The sequence below is a fragment of the Neodiprion lecontei genome, chromosome 6 (assembly GCF_021901455.1).
Source record: "Neodiprion lecontei isolate iyNeoLeco1 chromosome 6, iyNeoLeco1.1, whole genome shotgun sequence".
NCBI classification, from domain to species: Eukaryota; Metazoa; Arthropoda; class Insecta; order Hymenoptera; family Diprionidae; genus Neodiprion; species Neodiprion lecontei.
Genome location: NC_060265.1, coordinates 29,802,749 through 29,822,863, shown reverse-complemented (window position 1 = coordinate 29,822,863; position 20,115 = coordinate 29,802,749). Strand labels below are relative to the sequence as shown.

Genomic DNA, 20,115 nt, shown 5'->3' with positions numbered 1-20,115 from the left:
ACAACTCTGTGAGTGGTCTGCAGAATAGAGGGAGGAAAGACCGGTCTACGAGGTTTACGGATCGGCGACGTCGGTTCGAAACAAGTCACCAAACATCGGCCGATCGCTCAAGTTGTGCTTCGGACGATTCTTCATAGTAGTGAATTCGCAGTTTTGCCGATATACACAAATAACAATTATTGCGGTGAGTAATAAATTTATATAACAAGGTGTGCGTGTTGCATAAAAAATTTCCCGATTGCCTCGATAAATTTCAACGACGATTATTTTTTTTTTTTTTTCATTCGACAAAAAAAGAATCGAATATAAATTGGTGAAAGTGACGTAGAGAAAAAAATTAAAAATTACTACAACAATTGGAGTATTGATATGTACTGAAAATTTGCGAAAAGCAGGAAAAAAAGGAATATGTACTGAATATAATATAATCGATTTCGGTAAAATTTCGCCTCACCAAGATTACAATTGTTGTCACTTGCAAAATGCAACTTGTCGGTATCTCTGTAAGTTACTGACGATATTACAGAGCGAATAATCTAAGCAAGAAGCACGAGTTTTACCGTTTACGAATTACCGAAGCTGGTTCAATACATTTTTATTTACATCGCAGTGGAAGAAAATTAATAAGTAAATAACAACTAGGTGATAATACTTTGAGTAGACGGTGAAAAAACGTATATAAAAAGAATTTACTGGTGAATGAGGAGGCGCTTTCGACTTTCGAAAAACAAAAATAATTTAAGTCATTTTTCTTTATCGCGATAATACCTGGAAATGAGAATGATTTATTTAATACTCGTGTAGCAAAATAAAATGTAATTGTTTCACGAACGAAACCTTAACGAATATCTCTGGAAGGACTATATAAATCTATCCTTGACGTCGTTCGCGGCGCGCTGAATATGTATGCATATTTAAACGCAGCTATTAGCCTAGGTATATAGTGTGTGATTCTAGGAATAATTTTTACGAAATATATAAATACCTGTAGAAGACTTTCAATATATAGATAAACACAACGATAGGGACAGAGCGGTCGTCTGTCTACGCACTATTTTTATATACATAGACCGACCTGCCTACCTGCATACGCGAGTCAAGGACAAATATACATGACGTCCATTTGGTACGAAAACCGGTGTTGAAATAGGAAAAGGGGGAGCGAGAGGGAGAGAGGGAGAGACCAAGAATACAATTATAACATATTCAACAGGTTTGATCGCGAACGCAGTGTCTGTTCGTCAACGAGGTACCAAGGATCACCAAAATCAAGGATGCAGTACTTGGGATGGCTTGTCACGGTTCTGGGACTGCTGGATTTGGGCGTCGCGACGCCCAACGGACGGCGGGAAAAGCGTCAGAACGGTGTAAACTCGGCGGTCGAGAATTGCCGGAAGATTTTCAACGCCCCGTGCGACTCGTTGAACATTCTGTCTACGTCGACGCCGCCACCCCTGAACACGGCGTTGCCTAAAGTCCAGGTATCGGACTGTCAATGCGTGTTGTACAACCTCTGCTCGAGCGAGAGCGTCTCCAATTCGGACGGATCGTTCGTGATCGACAAAAGGTCAGTACCGGATTCCCGATGGTAGAAAGTTCGTTTTAACGGCAACTTCCGGTTCCCCAGGCTCGGCGAGACTTGCTCAGGCACCCTGGACGTCTGCTGCCCGAAGTCGTCTATCCTGAATCGCCCGATTGACAGAGCGACGCAGGCGCCGACGATGGTGACGATGCCGACGCCGAGTCCGACGGCGACGCAGAAGCCGTTACCGACGCCGGTGCCACAGCAGCCCAACGTCCCGGTAAGGTCGGGCTGCGGATACCGCAATCCCCAGGGAGTTACCGTCAGGATAACCGGTAGCGACAACGAGGCCCAGTTCGCCGAGTTCCCCTGGATGGTAGCCGTCCTCACCAAACCGCCTCCAGGCACCGAACAGAGCGGCTACATCTGCGGTGGCTCGTTGATCCACCCCCGGGCTGTCCTGACCGCCGCCCACACAATCGAGGGGTGAGTAATAAGCTCGCAAAACCGTCCCTGCAGGGCGTTGGCGGCGGTTGGGTATCAACTCGAGTTGATGATTGTTTTGCCCGCAGGAAGAGCGCCGAGGAACTGGTGGTCAGAGCCGGAGATTGGGACTCGCTGAGCCGAACCGAGCCAATTCCGCACCAGCAGCTGGAGGTGGAGGCTGTCATTCTCCACGAGAACTTCAACACCGATAATCTTCACAACGACTTTGCGGTTCTGATCCTCAAGACGCCGTTCGTCATCACGCCGAGTGTAAACACGGTCTGCCTGCCTCGGGAGAACGACGTCTTTGACGCTGTCAGGTGCACGGCCACTGGATGGGGCAAAAACACCTTCGGTCAGCGACTTGCCTTTACTCGCCCTTCGATCCTCGAAGCAGCGGGATAACGTAATAATTTGTTTTTCTTTTTCCGGGACCCAATGCAGAAGCAGTGGGCCGATTCCAGGCTGTTCTCAAGAAAATCGAGCTTCCCGTGGTACCGCACACACCTTGTCAAACTAACTTGCGACGCACCAGACTTGGAAACGCTTTCATTCTCGATCAGAGTTTCATATGTGCCGGCGGAGAGGCTGGACAAGACACTTGCACGGTTAGAACCCTGAATTCAAAGAGTAGAATGTTTTTCCGTCTCCACTAACACACCAATTTTTTTAAATTATCCAACTAACGATTGATTTGATTGCCACAGGGTGACGGTGGCAGTCCGTTGGTCTGCCCTTCGAAGAATGCTCAGGACCGATACGTTCAGGCTGGTATCGTGGCCTGGGGAATCGGTTGCGGTGCCGATCGAACACCTGGCGTCTACGCTAGCGTAAGTAAGGCTCGTCGATGGATCGACGGCAAAATGGCTCAGTACAACCTTGACACGTCTTCGTACCTGGCATGATGATCGTCAAACAGAAGGCATTTCTGCAGACTGCTATAAACCGTGCTGGCGATGGAGGGAGACTTTTTTCTGAATGTATTTGCTTTTTTATTTTCACATCTTTCGTGAATAGCGACAAGTGTAAACTCGTTTACTCCACACATGACCAAGATACAGTGTGTTCTGTGTGCGAATGAAATAACAACTATTTACGTAATCATTGTGTGCTCATGTTTTAATGATGACCCCTAAACTTATTATCTCAGCTAAGAATCTATACTATAAATGCTGGTGTGTGTGCGTGTTGAGCTCACAATTCCGAGAACAGATAGATAGCTTGGAACATTCGTGTGTATGAATAGCCACAACGCAGCAGCATAATGATATTGCAGTTCAAAGTACAGAAACACATTACAGTAGAACCTCGATTATCAGAACTAATTGGGACCGAGTCTAGTTTGGATAGTCAAAAGTTCGGATAGCCGAAATTCATTTTTCATCTTCGGGTATAATAATACATATATAACATAAATTTAAATCGACAAACAGTCCGTATTAAACATCAAAACAACCTTTCGAACCCCTTCCAAACATCGAACGATCATTTTATTACTTTGGTCTTATACCGTCGTCTATTGTCAATTGACGAACGGCTGCTTCAAATTTTTCAGCGAGCAAAAATGTATATTTCGCATCAAAGATGTATTTTTTTACCCAGCGTTCGGATAAATCAACACATATTTCGGATAATCGAGGTTCTACTGTAATTGGTAGATAATGATGACTTCGCTTCACGGTCTAGCGCGCAACGCTCTTTATACGATCCCCAATTCTGCTTTGTTCGATCACCCATGTGGGGGGGGGGGGGGGGGGGGGGGGGGTGGTATCGCTGTTGATGACGAGTTGAAAATCCTATCGGCGTGCATTTTGTTGCGTTCGTTTGTGGGCGGCACGATCGGTCGGCTGTAGATGAAAGTCGTATGTATGACGAAACCCTGCACGGAGAGCACATATTTGCATCGCGAAAAGAAATCGAAATGAATCAACGACGAGGATCATGGGTTTCTACCTTGTAGACGGAATGAAAGGAACAGTACTTCTGAAAACTCCAAATATGAATCCCCTACTCCAGAGAACGCCTGCCATTCTCCCGCTGTGTTAATAATCTATTTGAGATAGCGATTTCACAAATGACCGTGGCGCTGGCTACGCGACCGCTTTCCAGTGTCCGAAAGAACAGTTAAACCAGTTCATTCCGTCCCTTGAGGTAAACGGTAACCCACTGTGGACAATCGGTGACATGGGGAGTGCAGTGCTCAGCTTCGTTGTCCTGGCGTTGACTGGGTCCTTTTCTTCGGCGGATGTTTTTCGACCGTCATGGCCTACCAACGAGACACTGATAAAGACGCGAGCAGCAGCCTCCTCCGCATCCGCGTCATGCGTTTGCGTGCCATATTATCTCTGCAATTCGGAAAATATCGTCATCACTAACGGGGAAGGTGAAATTGACATCCGGCATGCACGGTAAGCGATTCACCGTACAGATACTGCACTAATAGCACACCGGAATGTTGCCAATGTTGACTTCGTAATTGCCGTTTACCTTTTGCGACAATTAGACATTACTTACTTTAACAGTTTAGGTACGTCATTTCGAGCAATATACCTTTGATCTGATGTGCGGTTAGATGAGACAGTCCATCGCTAACAGGGCGTGTTGCGTATGTTCGTTTTATCATGGTCGTTAACCTAGGGCAATTACCAATCGCTTCTCATCCTAAAGAAGTAGGTCTGAGAAGGTGATTACGATGTGCGAAGACTACTTGGAAGTCTGCTGCATGCTTCCTAAGCAGCCGAACGAGACCAGCACGTGTGGACTTCGTCAGTCTCACAGTCTTGAACCGTTCGTACCTCGACTGGACCAGGAGGAAGTTCAATCCGGAGAATTCCCATGGATGGTAACCATATTTCGGGCGAGAAAAGTTCAGCGGAACAACAAGACCAAGGAGGTCAAGGTGTACCAGTGCCAAGGAACACTCATTCATGACAGCGCAGTACTGACCGCGGCCCAATGCGTCCACGACACAGAGTAAGAGATTTGTAATTCCGGGTTCTATCCTGCAGACAGGAAGCAAAAAACGAGACAAGAGTAATTACAGGGTAATTTGTTTTCCGCAGAAACGCGTCCGAGCCTTTTTGGATCCGAGTCGGACAAACGGACACCATGCTGACTCCGGAGGAGGATCCGTACCAGGAGCGTGAGGTGCGCAATACCGTTCTCCACAAGAACTACAACCCGCACAAACTTTTCAAAAACATTGCCCTGCTGTTTTTGAAGACCCCAGTGACGATCAACCGGCGGGTCAACATCGCCTGCTTGGCGGATCGCACCGACGACATTGACGAGAAGAATTGCTTGGTGATCGGATGGGATAAATTTTGTAAGAGTTTAGAAGACGAGGTTTTTACCTAGTGCATGGAATAGAAACCAGTTGCACAAACCTTGAAACTTTGCACCGTTTTTATAGTGGCTCCAGAGGACGTCCACTTCCAACGTAGTCAGACCAACATGCTGAGGAAACGAGTCGAACCCTACGTCGAATCATCGACTTGCATCACAGCTTTGCGTAAAACTCCGCTTGGCAAAAGGTTCAGACTTGACAATAGTTCGGTTTGCGCCGGTGGTCAATCTGCGAGAAAGAATTTCTGTTCGGTAAGGCAATTTTTGCGATTCCACTCCCTGTCTCATTGGCTTTGAGCGCGATTTGTTCTATTTGCAACCTTGTCGCGATTCCAGCGTGAAATTGGCGCACCGTTGGCTTGTCCTTTAAAGAGCGATCCTAATCGGTTCGTTCAGTTGGGTATCGGCTCATGGTGCATCAGCTCCGGCAACTTCGAGACGCCCAACATTTTTGCAAGTATTTATGAACTGCGGAGGTGGATCGACGGCGAAATGAAGAAAGCAAATCTTGGCACTTGGGGATACAAAGCGCCTAAACTTTGAAGAATCTCTGATCTCCTCAACGGAATCGCATCATTAGATTTTATATTACTTGCTAAATTAATTTTCAACCATTTAAGTCAAGACTCTCCTGTCATACGATCATTAATCTAAATATAAATCACGTTCGATTTTAGTACGCCCAGAGCGTAAAAACGCGTTTAGAAAAAAAAACATTATTTTTCTTACCTCTCAGAGTCGCTTCCACGAGCGTCTGAATACAGACAACCGGACATTCGGTTTTGTAAAGTAGGAATAATTCGAATAATCGTTTTTATGATTGTTAACTTGAACTTTTGTTTTGATTGACTAGGCTCATGGCTCTTCTATACACGATCGTACGAAAAGTAGTGAGTTCAAGTGTTGTTTAAATTGTTTTTTTCAATTGCTAATCGGTCAAAGGGGTTGACCTCGCAAGTATATATTTCAGACACAAAAAGACCGTGAAGCAATATCGGTGTAAGGTCACCTGAAACGCCATTCCACTGTCTCCAGCACGGTCATATACAGTAATTCCAGAAAATTGTTAAATATCATTAATTTATACAAGATTAAGTCACGGCGTTCATCCGCTCGATGATGTACAAAACAGCGGCAAATAGTCAATATTATAAGTCAAATTGTAGGCAAACTTGATTTCGCTTTTACCCAGTGTTCATTAGCCTTTTCCTTTTCATATCTCTCACTCTCTCTCTCTCGCTCACGCATTATTATTTCTTATTTTTCGAGATAAACAAATTTAGAATGAGCTGTCCTTAACACCGAATCGTCAAGGACGTAAAAGAACTACAAAGCGTTGGCCAAAAACGCGAATCACAGATGTATGAGTGTATATTTTCCAACTTCATCGTAGGCAACAAGTATACGATACCTAATACGCGTATTGCATCACGTCGATTGGTGCAGGTGTGCAAGGTATTTCGAGAATCCGACCCTGGATTTTTCTTCGAATCGTTGAAAGATTTATCCCGTACGAATAACGACTTCTCGCAATGTATAAAAACGCTATTCGAAGCTTATACGTTACGTTTAAATTGACAAGGTGAGACCGCTAACTATACCTTGTAGCGGGCATAATAATTCATTCCAAAGTATAATATAAACTTCGTTCAAGTTTCTCGAAGTGCTGGAAGACGGACGCGGTGCCGATATCGTTATCGAATCAATTACTCACTAGACGTTGAACGTTTTCACTCGTCACACGAAACTCACAAAATATCGAGAAAGAGAGACAGTCACGCTGGAAAACCGATGTACGGTAGAATGGGAGATTAGGCTGAATACCTATGTAAAAACCATGTTTACGTTGCACGTCCGTTAGTTCCGAAAATTCGCTAACAGCGCCAATGCTCGGTTCTGATTTAATAACACGGGTATTATTGGAACCGAAGAGGAAAAGCCTGGATTTTAACCGGCGATTCACCACATTCGTGAGTACATTATTATACGTAGATACCTACATGTGTATATTATGTAGATTTCGTAGTACAGTGTGAAAATCGTGCGGGTCAGTAAACTCCGAAGCCAGAGAAGGTATAATGGTGAATCCCGGCCGACTGGCTATTCCGTCTTTTGTACAATAATAGGGCGCATGTGGTATTCAACGACAAAATGTTGATGGCGTAACTTTTACACGCGATGCGAAGAGTGAGACGCGGAACGATTTACGAAACAATGGGAAACCGTGAACGACCTTAAGAAGGATGTCGCGGTCTATTGTCACGGTGAAAGGTGGTCGGGGAGTCACCAAGCAGCGTGAAAATAAAGCTTATTTTTATTAGAAATTTAGTGATTCAAGGGAAAGAAGACCGACGGACGTAGGAACTTGTTGTTTACAAATAATCGTGCAAATATTTTCACCACGGTTACTTTTCCACGAAGCGCGGTTATCTCTGCACACTTACGCGTTCGAGAAGATCGCGAGAGAAATGAAAATTTACAACGCAAGGCTACGGATCAAATCGTAAGTGCGTTACTTCTTTTCCTTCGACTTTCTCGCCTGTACCCGGGGGATATCGCGTGCGTCATCGAGTGCGCAAATAAACATGAAAAGAAATTCTTGGAATCGGTAAATGAGAAGGTCGAGCTTTGCTTCGCGTTGGATAATCGTAAAGCGAAAAACATCCAAATTATACGTAACGTCAGGTAACGATAATAGGAACAGATGCCGAGAGCAAAGTTATCGGGTACCGCTGAAAAATTTATGCACCGTTATCTCTACGTAGTCGATAACCCTAGCGATTTTCTCAAACTGCAACCAGTGTAGATACACCTTTAGCAGACGTCATTCTCGAGCCTTGAGAAGGCGTGTGTTGCAAAAGACGTCACGAATGGGAATCCTGATCGGGTCAGTCGAAGAGTGAATCCCCGGACGGGTTTGTAATTATAAAGATATCATGTCGAGTTGAGCGTTGCTTGTTTTTTCAACGTCTAAAAATCCAGCTGTAGAAATTCATCGCCTTACCCACAGAATTGACGCAAATTTTATATGAGAGTTTTGTAATTTGCTTAAGATGCTCGAGACAACGTCGAATGAATTTTGTGATCGGAAGAAAAAAATTTCGAATCACCGAAATGAGGTTTATGAATTTAAGATTGAATTTAACGGTTAATTGATGTTAACAGTTGAACGACCGGATCTATCGTGTAACGTCAATTCGCTACATCATTGGTTAAAATACAATTCCAATTCCATGTAAAAATCAGTTTTTAACGGGCTGATTTTATTTACATACTTATCTGACTCTGAGATGAGATATTCGATTATCACTTGTCACGTGTCACTGAATTTCCCGTAACTTCTAGTGACAGTGAACCGTGGTGGCATAGTAACCCATACTGTTTCTGTTGGCAACGCTATAGCGTGACCCTTACAGACATTCCGGGTGCCGTAAAAATCCATGTTCGCATTAATTTTCTGACTGAGTTTTTGTTGAGTTCGTATTTCAAAATAAAATTAAAAAAAAAAAAAAAAAAAAAAACAAACAACATCATCCAATTTCATGTGCGTACAATAAACTTGAGAAATGATTATAAATATGTCACCAATTTCAAAAGAAATCGTCAATTCGTCGTTTATCCATTTACGGGGAAATTGTCCCTGGGTATCAAAAAGAAACGCACGCACTCGGGGTGAAGAGGAAAGTTCAACACTTGATAATATGTCGTATGAAAGGCAAGCCGGTAAGTTCCTAAGAGGCGGCGGGGCTGGACGGGGCGGGTGAGGGGGCGGAGGGAGGGGGGCAAAGGGGGAAGGGTGGGGAGATTGACATAAATGCCAGGGAGAAGGGATGACCGTGGATATACGCCGCGCGGCGCGTTATTGCCTTCGTCGTTTCATCGACGGTCCCATTCTATTTCTGACCGTCTACACTTCAGAATCAGTTTTTGGTTTCGCAATAAGATAAGAAAGCAAGGGGACAAAAGGAGATACTCTACTCTTCTGCATTGGCCGTGGTAAGTTACAGTAATTATAATATGGAAAAAATAATTGCAGTCTTCCTCTTTACTTCGTGCCACTGCAAATAAGTTGTACATCATTTTACCTACTGTGAACATTTTTTTTTTCTACGAAAGCTGAAATTAAGAAATCGGAATTCTCATTTAAATCGTGTGTGTGTGTGTGGTTTTTTTCCAATGAATAGAATTAGGTTCGATTAACGAGAATTTCTTACATCTATTCGTATATGCGTAACGTTAACGTCGTGGTATTTCAATATATCAGTAAGCGAAGCCTAGTTCACGGATGGCAAACTGGGTTAAAGATCACGACTTCGAAATTTTTATCTCCCTGGCTACGGATGGACAAAAATGTTTACGAACGGTTACAGTGACGGTTGAACTCACTTCTCGAAAATGCAAACGTTGAATAAAAATCACGAGTCTTAACACTGCAAGGATCGGACTTCCCGCTCTTTGGAATAGACCGACCTTGTCTATTCTTAGGTGATGAAATCGTAAACAATACATAGTACACACGGTGCATTATAAAACCGCCAAGGCGCGTGGTGATTCATTGGTGAATTTCCCGTCTGTCAATACTGTATGGCTAGTAATTGGTATTCGCATCGCGTGACGGGGATTATCGAAAATGAGAGACGTCGCGATTTCTGAAACTGATTTTCAACTTTGCACACGAGCGAAGTCGAAGGATCCGCGAAATTAACGCTGTCAAGAACCGCCGGTCTGTAGTCGTAGAAATTTGGAGCGGGATTCTACAAAGTTGCGCAAGTTCGGAAGTCTCGTTTCCGGTGGCACATATTATTATACAATCGCGATTTTGTCGAGGGCGAAGGATGCGCGAAAAGAAAAAAAACAGTAAAACGCGCAACTACGGAAAGTCGCAAACTGTCGATGAACGAGAATTTCCCATAATTAATATTGAAGACCCCGTATATAACTTGCTGGAATACGTGATGAGTAATTCAGAGTGCGGAGCACCGTGAAAGAATAAGAGGAATCGCGTGTCAAGGCAGTTTAAGCGGAAAACGGAACAGGCGATTGTACGAAGTTTCAAACTAGTCGCGATTTCGTTATTACGATACTAGAAATATCTGAAAATTTTGGCCCTCGTTACATCAAAGTTTAAAATACCGGCGTTCATGGGTCCTGATCGCAGTTTTATCAGACCCGTAATATGGTGAATGACTCGGCACTTCGGCAAGCGCGTAATTTAAAAATGATCATCCGGTTCTTGTAGCCGTGCGAGAACTCGTTTTCGGAATTTGCTCGTAAAAGCTCTTTCTCTATTTTATGCATAAAGTACCACTATTCAAGCTTATACCTACGTATAGGATTTGTTTTCGGAAGATAGTCAAGGATTTTTTTTTCCTGGCAACAGGTTATGATAAAAGTCTCGCTTGCAATTAAACCTAATTTATATTATTCTTATGCACGATAAATTTTTTATATAATGTCGGGCGCAATTAACTATCCACCTAAACCTAGGCTCGAAGCTTGGCACTCCGCGGATGCGTGCGAAGATATTTATTGTCAGTGTATACCTGTTTCGAGACGAACACCAAGGCCAGAATTACGGGTATGCTAATCAGCTTCGTTTATTCCTCAATATCTCGGAAGCTGCGATACACGTATCGTATACATAGGTATATATACTGTACGAGATGGTCTAACTCCAGGGACAAGGCAGGTTAAAATTAATCGACAACATATTTTTTATTTATGTATATACAGTACATAATATATTGTAAATTGGTTTTTCATTTTTTGCGCGGATATTCACGGTCGGCGAATTGCAGCGTTACAGGCTTCTTGAGACGCCATTGATCACGGCTTCAGACAAGACAATGAGAACAGTCGTCAAGTCCCGGCACGGTTTAAAATCAAATCAACTTGATCGATGGTTGAAGGTTTGCAAAAAGCTGCTGATTCGAATACCTGGAATCGATAGGAAAAAAATATTGCGTTTTATTAATTCCGTTTCAGAGAATGTCAATTTCCTGCAACAAGGATAAAATTTTCAAGTTACGTTGTTTTTTAAGTTTATGTTGATTCTTCATAAGGAAAATGGAAAAAAAAAGACGACTGGATCATCAGTTTGACTATCTATAGAGCTTGGCGAGAATCAATAATTCCGCCCAAGGCATGAAATAAAACTTAATAACCACTACCGAGAATTCGGGATGCGGATTAAAAAAATACAGCGATTCTAATCTCGTTACCAATTGAAATTTAAATTATGCAACAAATGTATTTGCCTAATATAAAATTAATAGTACCCATAATTCCCTAATTTTAAACGAGAGAATGACTTTGAATTAGAAATGTTCTTAGTTGACTTGAGAAGTGTAAGGAAATAATCAAGATAATTTTCCAATGAAATATTGTGCATCAGGACAAGAAAATAGGATCATTTAACGTAGCTAAAATTTTAATATCTTTTTAAATACGTCGTGAAGTCACTCTCATGATCACAACTGTCCGAGGATGAAATAACAATGCTCTTCTTTATTACGGTTTGTAATTCCAACGCAGAATCAACGGGTGATTAGTGTATCTAAAAATATTCCACTCTGCAAGTAACAACAGTGGCGGTGTTTTTATATTAACACTACAGCATGACAATGACAAAATATCTGAATTTTAACTATATTCCTGAGCTGATTCAAAATTCTTCTTCAACAACATATGCATTGTGTGTTTTGGAGGCACGGAAATGTATTTTATAACGGTATTAAGTATGGTTATTATATACATAAATACTTCACTTTATCGGCGACTCGTTTTTAAATCGAAACGTTGCATAATTGCGAAGTTTAAAATGTTATCGACCCTCGTCTCGCAAACAACAACTTACTGCTGAATACAATAAGTGAGCAAGTTGTTTAAGTTGAATTATGTTAAAATGGGGCGACAGAGAGTTCCGTGTGAGTGGGGAAACGTTTATTTCGTGGCATGAATTCGATTTAAAATAAAAAATAAGATAGAAATCCGCTTTCATCGTCGAATATGACTCTTTGAAAGTCTCAGGTGGCGTTGGTCTAAATGTTTTTAATATCAATCTCAGCGCTAATCGAATCCAGTGATCGACCTAACGACTAATTCTCTTTCCACATATTTATCAGATCTCTAAATCGGCATCAGGATGAAGTGGACGACGAGATTGACGATGCTTTCGGCGCTTTTCGGCGCATTCTTTGTCGCGGCGCAGCAGCAAGGGTGCAACAACGCGAATGGTGGTTTGGGCTGCCTGATCGACAACGTGGCCAAGTCACCGGGAACATCCTCGACAACCAGTGGAAGTCCGACGGCGATTAATGACGAAAAATGCGAATGTGTGCCGTACTATCAGTGCCAAAACAACACGATAGTCACCGAAGGAATTGGCATAATTGATATCAGGTCCGGTGTTAGTAACCCTGCCACAAATAAATCGAGTGGGTAAGTGTCCTCCGGTGATTCGAGAGTCCAGAAGAGGATTCAGCGTCTCGACATATCGGCCAGATACATGTATGCATGCAGTAAAGAGCTGTGTCTTTCCAAATTGCAGCAAAAAAATTATTTATTGCACGACTAGGTCGTTGAATCAAAAACTCCGTTATCTCGGTCGGACAAAACGTCGAAAAATAATTGACATGTATTTTTTCTTTTTTCAATTCAATGGTTATTAACAAAGATGTAACGGTTAGAAATTGACGCGTGAAGTCAAAATGTGCACAGTTATAGTTGTACGACAATGTGAACATTATGACGTTATGACGTCGTGCAAATTCAACTGGCTATATCTTTGTTGATAAACATTGAACTGAAGAAAGAAAAAATAAGTAGCAATTATGTTTCGTAATTCTATCTGACAGACCCAATGGAATTTTTCCGAATTTGTCGTTCAACGACCTGATTATAAACATGTTGGTTAGTTTGTTTGTCTATGGGTTGTAAGTAACGTATTTTTCGCCTAAAATAACCATGAATCTTTAACGTTTTTTTAAATTGAGGATAATATCATGACGATGAAGTGAAAAAAAGTTACAAACGCGATTTTGTACACTATCGGTAATGCATGGATGCATGTCATCGAATTCCTCGCATGAGACATTTGGTGAGTATCGACATTGGAGGACACTTACATTCTTGACTTGCTTCTAGTACGTTGAATGTCATTGTATTACGTAACCTTGTAAGCATGATGTCTGCATCGTTGAGCGTCTGTACGCGATTTGAAAAACTATCCAACTACATATCTGGAAGCGCACCGCACTATCTACCCGCATCAGAAAGTGATCGATCCTTCAATGTCCGGCTGCTACGATACATTCCGTTTAACTGATATATCGCCAGGGTTTCAGCTTGAATAAGTATCAATTCTTAACTCGCACAAGATTGTATTCGCAATTCCTTGGACCCATAAAATGCTGTTTTTACGGATAACCCATCCTCTGCACGCGGTATTGAATTATTCTATCACTGCGCGTTTTAAGTGGCTGATTAAGTCCTTTCTCAGGATTTTTTAGTATACACGTTCTGCTCGTATTGCACGCAAATACATTTCTCACGGTGCTTTAATCGTTATACTAATCGAGGCGCGTTTCACAGTCCAGCCGCTAATTTTAGATTTGTATTTTCAACATTAGTATGTAATTAGTCGACTAATCATCAATACCGAGGAATAACTATTCGTATTCACCCCTACGATACGGCGGCTAACGCGACATACCCTGCAGACGCATGCAACAAAGAACACTGACATTATGGAAAATGGCGTGAAATTTCATTCTTTTCTTTCCGGTTTGCTAAAACGTCTTGTCCACGTTTATCTCCCAGATTGAGGGGGGCTTGCGACAACTATTTGGACGTATGCTGCAATCCACCAGACCTTCTCAAAGCAAACGAAACAATCAAACCGACGCCGACAGTGCGGAGAGGATGCGGTGAACGCCACCCGGACGGTGTTGGTTTCAGAATAACCGGACATACCGATAACGAGGCTCAGTTTGGGGAGTTTCCGTGGATGGTTGCCATTCTCAGGGAGGAAATTATCAGCGGCAATACCACGCCGCTCAACGTTTATCAGTGCGGTGGCGCCCTGATCCACCCTCGGGTCGTCCTCACCGCTGCTCACTGCGTTAATGGGTTAGTATCAGAATCATGAAAATATTGGAAATGGATAGAAACTAATCACGCTATGGTGCAAAGTCTGTGGCAACAACTGTATATACACCAAATGACTTGATTTCGTTCGTGGTATAGACCAATCACGCCATCACTTTTGTCCATCACCGTTTCGAGCTAAGACGGACCGGTGAAAAATCAGTCTCATGATTACAAAATTATTTCCTCACCGTAATCGCTGATTATTGGCTATGTTATTTTTTCACCCTGATTACATAGGAGGAAATGTGCCCTTTTGGCCCTTTTCTATTAAAGTTTTTGTTACTATTAAAACGGGCGCAGGAAACAGGCCTCAACATTGAAAATACGAGCCGGGGAATGGGACACCCAGACGAAGAACGAAATATTCCCACACCAGGACCGACAAGTCTCTACAGTCGTCGTCCACGAGAAGTTCCACTCGGGTGCCCTCTACAACGACGTTGCTCTTCTGATACTCTCGGAACCCGTCGATATTGCCGAGAATGTTGACCTAGTCTGTCTACCCCAAACGAACGAGATCTTCGATGGATCACGGTGCTACGCCAGCGGATGGGGCAAGGACATTTTCGGTAAGAGTCACCAAGACCTACTACGATCACGTCACTTCGGACATCCTCGATTGGCGACATGACCTTCTCGGGAGACTCGAAGAGTCTGGAAAATGACTTTGAAATACTTTCAGTACTATCGTAGTTGTAATTTCATTCCAAGCGGCTTGAAAAGAATTCACATGATTTCGGGAAGGTTGAGAGATTGAATGCGAGACTTCTGGAATTCGCTGAATCCTTTTTAATTACAGAATTTGAATGCTAAAAAACCAAAGTTTACAGTTTGGATTGGACTTTTTGAATAACAGGTACCAGGAAAAGACACAGTAGCAAGTATACTGACTGTCTCGTGTTTGAATAACTTATCCGATCGTTGATTAAACGGTTATAATGACGTTTCCGTAGGTAAGGAAGGCCACTATCAGGTGATCCTGAAGAAAATAGATCTTCCCGTTGTTCCCCACGGCTTGTGCCAAACTACCCTGCGTACCACCCGCCTCGGAAAGTACTTCCAGCTGGATCCGTCGTTTATATGCGCAGGCGGAGAAGCCGGCAAGGACACCTGCAAGGTAATATATCTAAAATTGAATCGGTCCAAGAGTAAAAAATTGGGGAAACGGACGATTGATCAAAATAATTCCAGGGTGACGGTGGAAGTCCTCTCGTATGTCCGTCGAAGAGTGACCCGACGCGATACGTCCAGGCTGGTATTGTCGCCTGGGGAATCGGTTGTGGGGAGCAACAGATTCCCGGTGTTTACGCGAACGTCGCTAGTCTGCGTTCCTGGATCGATGAGCAGATGGTTTACAACAACTTGGACATCACTACGTACCAGGCCTAATCAACGTTCGGAATATCTATAATTACATTGTACCCATGCGTTCTGAAAACTTTGCTAATATGCATCATTGAATATCAAAATCTCTTACTTTAACGAAGACGATTAGTTGACGATGCAGTTTTGCACTAGATTTTCACCCCTGCATAATCGATTCGATACCTGTTGTAATATTGGTAATTTTACTATTTTAATGCCGAATTTTTTTTCAGCTACAGTTGAAATTTTTCTACCGCCTTATTTTACCTCTCGTACTGGAGTGGGTTTTTTTTTCTTGGTATTTTTTTTCAAATTATTTTCTTTCGCTCGCAACGAGACGGCGATTGTGGGTGTTATTCGGTTAGAATTGCGGAAATAACGATGTGTACCTCATATTACATAATTTTAAAAACGATGTACAACGACGAGTTCGATGGAAAATTGATAAATCTTGCTGACCAAAAAGTCGAGCCGACTTATCGTGGATCTTGTGATATGCAATAAAACATAACAACCATTTTTCAAATGCGAATCGTGTACAATTAATGTATGTCTCGAATTATCTACTGGATCCTGTACACGATGGAAAGGTTGTGCAGAACAACATTGTATCAATTTTTATTTTTATTTTCGCAGATTTCGATGAGCACTGCACTGCATTTCTTCGCCAGAAACACGGAAATGCAATTTTTGTTCATCGAACACACGCACACCGTTTCTGCAGTGCAATATTCATGGTTCTTTCATTCTCACTTATTACGAGCCAACCGTACAAGTTAATAAATAATTTTCGGTCCCGGAGCCTCGGAGGTCGTACGTATATATTTGTTTGCATATGCACGGTACAAATGAGATATTGCAAATTACAGTAAACGCTAATTTTACGATTCATTGGGGTAATTATTGATAATACAAATTTACTGGGCATTCAAAATGTGTAGATTCATGGCAACGTCGGTGGGTGAAAATGGGTCAAAGGTTCGGTAATCAGCTTTAAAAAATGGCATTTACAGTTATGAATACGGACATTCGTACAGCAAAGTGCGAAGGTAGATGATTGGTTTCCAAAAACGGCCTAATGATGATAATAAGTAATAATTGTCCGTAAATAAAGCCCTTGCGTTGTTCTAAAGGCATAGAAAATTCAATATTCTGCGATTTATTTCCGAAGAAGCAATATGATATGAATATTCTTCGATCTGAAAAAAGTTTGCCAGGTTCCCGAAACACACTGGCTATAATATTTACGAACAAGCGACTCCAATTTGCAGAAGTGATTTGTATTATCGCGCATAATTACTGCAAGCAAAACATGTTATCGATATTTTTTTTTCCTAGAATATAAGCATGCGAAAAGACCAGTGGAAATGTCATTGCAGAGTGGAATTGTACAGGGTAATAAATAAGGTTATAGGAGACAATTTTCGCGTGCTCAATCAACTGCGGAAGTCGGAAAATCGAAAGACCAATTTGGAGACCGTTTCATCAATCGAGAACATCGCGAGTTTAATCGCGTAGGTATTGAAGGAAACGGCGAACTTTGTAATTCGATTTTGAAACTTGATTCCAGCGACAAGGAAATTAAAATAAAGGAGCTTATAACGTAAGAATGTAAAATCGTTGTAATTTTAGTAGGAGGAAAACAAACAGGTAAAGAATGCATGATTGCAGCCTGAATTGAGGTTCCGCAAGATGCACGTAATTGTATGAAGAAGATCTTCCATTGAATTCATGCCGTCATGAACACTTCGTATATTCAATTGTTTCGCGGCGATCTTAAATTAACAATCGACAGAGAGTTCGTATTAATTTTTGATATTATTACAAGTCAAGCAGCTACGCTTTATCGATCGGCGTTGGAAGTAAATGAAAAGTTAACATAATTTAATTCACAAATTAACCCTCGCTACGCCCGGTTTTCATATCACGTAATACACGTTACGTAAAATGGAAATAACACGCCACGGTTTGTTCAAACAACGTTTAACAATTAACACAGCAGATCAGCCCCGGCGAAAGTGTCTCTCCCTCCCTTCCATCAAACAGTCTTTAAAGAATAAAACGAAACCAAAGTTCCTTTCGACAGCATGCATCCTTACAACGCTTCAACTTGACGTTTTTACCGTTCAATTTAAGAGTGACCACACCGTTTCACTTTTCGTCCACTAATCACGTCACGTGAACCCAAACGCGAAGAACAATAATTGTCGCGTGGTGGAGCAGCTTGCAGTTTGAAAACACGTTCTCGGTCTCGGGTAAGTGGTCAATTATAGCCGGGAGAGAAACCGGAAGTCGGAAAGACCAACGACAATGACAAGTCAGTGCGACATTCTAAATTCAAAATTGAACATACCTGCACTGACCAACTACGAGGTTGAAGTTAGTAACGTTATCGTAACGTAACATTGGGGAAAAAATAACCATCTTCTTAATTCTACAATGATTTTCAAAGAAGAAAGATTTCGATATACGAGTGTGTTTTGTTTTATCACGGTCTACTGAATTTCAGACAATTCCAAACTGCCGAAACAACGCTTTTTTCCTCAGCATGAACCCTTGCGATAACGCCACAACGTAACTAACTTCAGTACGACGAACAACAGAAAATTCTTCACCCGCCGCGTTTGTTTTATACCAACCACGTGACTGCGAGATTAACGCAGTCAGCGCGGGATATTCTGAATTCAAAATTCTCAATTCTCTCATCCAACGATATTCGCTACCGTGTTACGCCGCGTACTCGATTCCTTCCCGTGCCTCGTGATTGCAGCCGTCAGACCAGAGACGGCTAATGCAACGACGTTTCGCGACGCAGGTCCGAGTCGCGGTGGAGGAATGAGACTCGATCGAGCGCCGCGGCGGCAATCCGAGGCAGGCGGTAGGCGGCGGCCATCTTGGCTGCGCAGAGCGGTAGCGTATCGGTCGTCACGGAGTCGGCCGGCCCGTAGTGGTGGGGGAAAGTGTATCCGTGACGTCAGATAATTAGAGTAAATACAAAGTAGTCTTGATGGGACAGCGGCGTGCGCCGCACCGTGAGTCGCTGGTCCGCGCGCGTCAATCCTCCACCTATATCGCGTCTCTCAGCGCTCGGTTTTCGCCAACACGGAAAGAGAGGGAGAGAAAGAGAGAGATAGAAAGAAAGAAAGAGAGGACTTGGGTGATACGGCCGAGTAGTGCCGAGCGTAACCCAACGTAACGTAGCGCGTCGATTCGTGTTTTTAAACGTCGCCGGTGTTGTGTTTCTGTCTTTCCCCCGTGTCACATCGTGTCTGTGTCTCTCCTCTGTGCGTGCGTGTCTGTGCATGTGTGTGTATACATCGCCCCGACGCATCTCGCGCGGCGAAGCGTTCGTCTTCTCTCAGCCTCTCGCGATATTATTTATATTATAATATAATAATAATACAATACAAATATCATTCGGTATACTACCCTGTGTCCTGTGAAATTTTCTCTTCCCGTTCTGTGTAGTTTTGTGATATAAAAGTTCTCCGTGTGCTCGTCGTTTCGTCGCGCTCTTAGCGATGACAGGGGAGGGGGGTGATTGAGGGACGTCCGGGACACGCACGAGAGGGTTAAAAAAACAACAACAACAACAACAACGATAACGACTAAACAAGAAACATGTGTGGATAAATCGACGTGTGCACCGTTTGGTAGATAGATTACAAATAGTTAGACAAATGGATAGATAGATAGGTAGTTGTGAATAAATAAATAAACAAATAAATAATTCAAAAAATAAATTGATTCGTTCGTTCGCACTTGTAAATGTATCCGTGGCGAAGTGTTTTTTCGAAATAAAAGAATACGCGAAGCTGTTAACAATAATAATAACAATAGCAATAATAATGAAAACAAAACACAAACGATAGAATCGAATATAACCACGGTTTATTTGTAAATGAAATATAAGTAATAGTAATAATTGTAACGATAATAATAATCGTATTATCAGTAACATTATTTCAATTGTAAATACGTAGAGAAAAAAGATATAGATGAATGTGAAGTTAGTGCAGTGTGACACACGAAAGGCTAAAAATGGATAAAATCGAGGTGAGTGATTGATTATTTATCATGTTGAAGTTAGCAACGTTGTCGTAACGATTCAAGCTGAGAAAAAACCGTTATTTCGCTGTTTTGGAATTGTTTGAAATTTGGTAAACCGCAATAAAAGGAAATATACTCGTATCGTGCATATCCGGTAACTTACAAAATCATTGTAAAAATAAGAAAATAGTAATTTC

The 20,115-nt window shown here is 42.3% G+C and overlaps 4 protein-coding genes and 1 long non-coding RNA gene across 9 annotated transcripts in view; 4 read left to right on the top strand and 1 right to left on the bottom strand.

Annotated features, from left to right (window-relative positions):
- The first annotated feature begins 29 nt into the window (after positions 1–29).
- Positions 30–3,112, top strand: LOC107225184 (phenoloxidase-activating factor 2). The gene is made up of 6 exons (XM_015665557.2): positions 30–184; positions 1,214–1,567; positions 1,628–2,008; positions 2,095–2,363; positions 2,453–2,616; positions 2,716–3,112. The coding sequence occupies exons 2-6, from the start codon at positions 1,275–1,277 to the stop codon at positions 2,911–2,913; spliced, it is 1,305 nt and encodes a 434-aa protein (XP_015521043.2). The 5' UTR covers positions 30–184; positions 1,214–1,274; the 3' UTR covers positions 2,914–3,112.
- A 712-nt stretch (positions 3,113–3,824) lies between these two features.
- Positions 3,825–6,524, top strand: LOC107225186 (phenoloxidase-activating factor 2). Of its 2 annotated transcripts, none has more exons than XM_015665562.2 (5): positions 3,825–4,416; positions 4,679–4,981; positions 5,071–5,333; positions 5,421–5,605; positions 5,690–6,524. In XM_015665562.2, exons 1-5 carry the CDS (start codon positions 4,193–4,195, stop codon positions 5,894–5,896), a joined length of 1,182 nt encoding a protein of 393 aa, XP_015521048.1. In that variant the 5' UTR covers positions 3,825–4,192; the 3' UTR covers positions 5,897–6,524. The 2 variants fall into 2 exon arrangements, with proteins under 2 accessions (XP_015521048.1, XP_015521047.1); XM_015665561.2 differs by having other exon boundaries at positions 3,829–4,416; positions 4,676–4,981.
- Positions 6,525–9,194: 2,670 nt separating this feature from the next.
- On the top strand, positions 9,195–17,289 carry LOC107225185 (phenoloxidase-activating factor 2). 4 transcript variants are annotated; one of them, XM_015665558.2, is made up of 7 exons: positions 9,199–9,349; positions 12,478–12,793; positions 14,174–14,482; positions 14,798–15,072; positions 15,457–15,620; positions 15,695–15,910; positions 16,505–17,289. In XM_015665558.2, the coding sequence occupies exons 2-6, from the start codon at positions 12,498–12,500 to the stop codon at positions 15,890–15,892; spliced, it is 1,242 nt and encodes a 413-aa protein (XP_015521044.2). In that variant the 5' UTR covers positions 9,199–9,349; positions 12,478–12,497; the 3' UTR covers positions 15,893–15,910; positions 16,505–17,289. The 4 variants fall into 4 exon arrangements, with proteins under 4 accessions (XP_015521046.2, XP_046599218.1, XP_015521045.2 ...); XM_015665560.2 differs by lacking the exon at positions 16,505–17,289 and having other exon boundaries at positions 9,195–9,349; positions 12,478–12,754; positions 14,804–15,072; positions 15,695–16,400; XM_046743262.1 differs by lacking the exon at positions 16,505–17,289 and having other exon boundaries at positions 9,195–9,349; positions 12,478–12,754; positions 15,695–16,400.
- Positions 11,078–18,694, bottom strand: LOC124295062. The gene is made up of 2 exons (XR_006904946.1): positions 18,592–18,694; positions 11,078–11,290 (listed from the first exon to the last, which is right to left on the bottom strand). It is a non-coding gene; the product is annotated as an uncharacterized LOC124295062 (long non-coding RNA).
- The window catches only part of LOC107220661 (formin-J), an 89,078-nt gene continuing 87,636 nt past the window's right edge, over positions 18,674–20,115 (top strand). Inside the window, exon 1 of the mRNA XM_046743244.1 lies at positions 18,674–19,924. Within this exon, the coding sequence (XP_046599200.1) occupies positions 19,910–19,924 (15 nt within the window). The 5' untranslated portion in view covers positions 18,674–19,909. The remainder of the gene's footprint in view (positions 19,925–20,115) is intronic.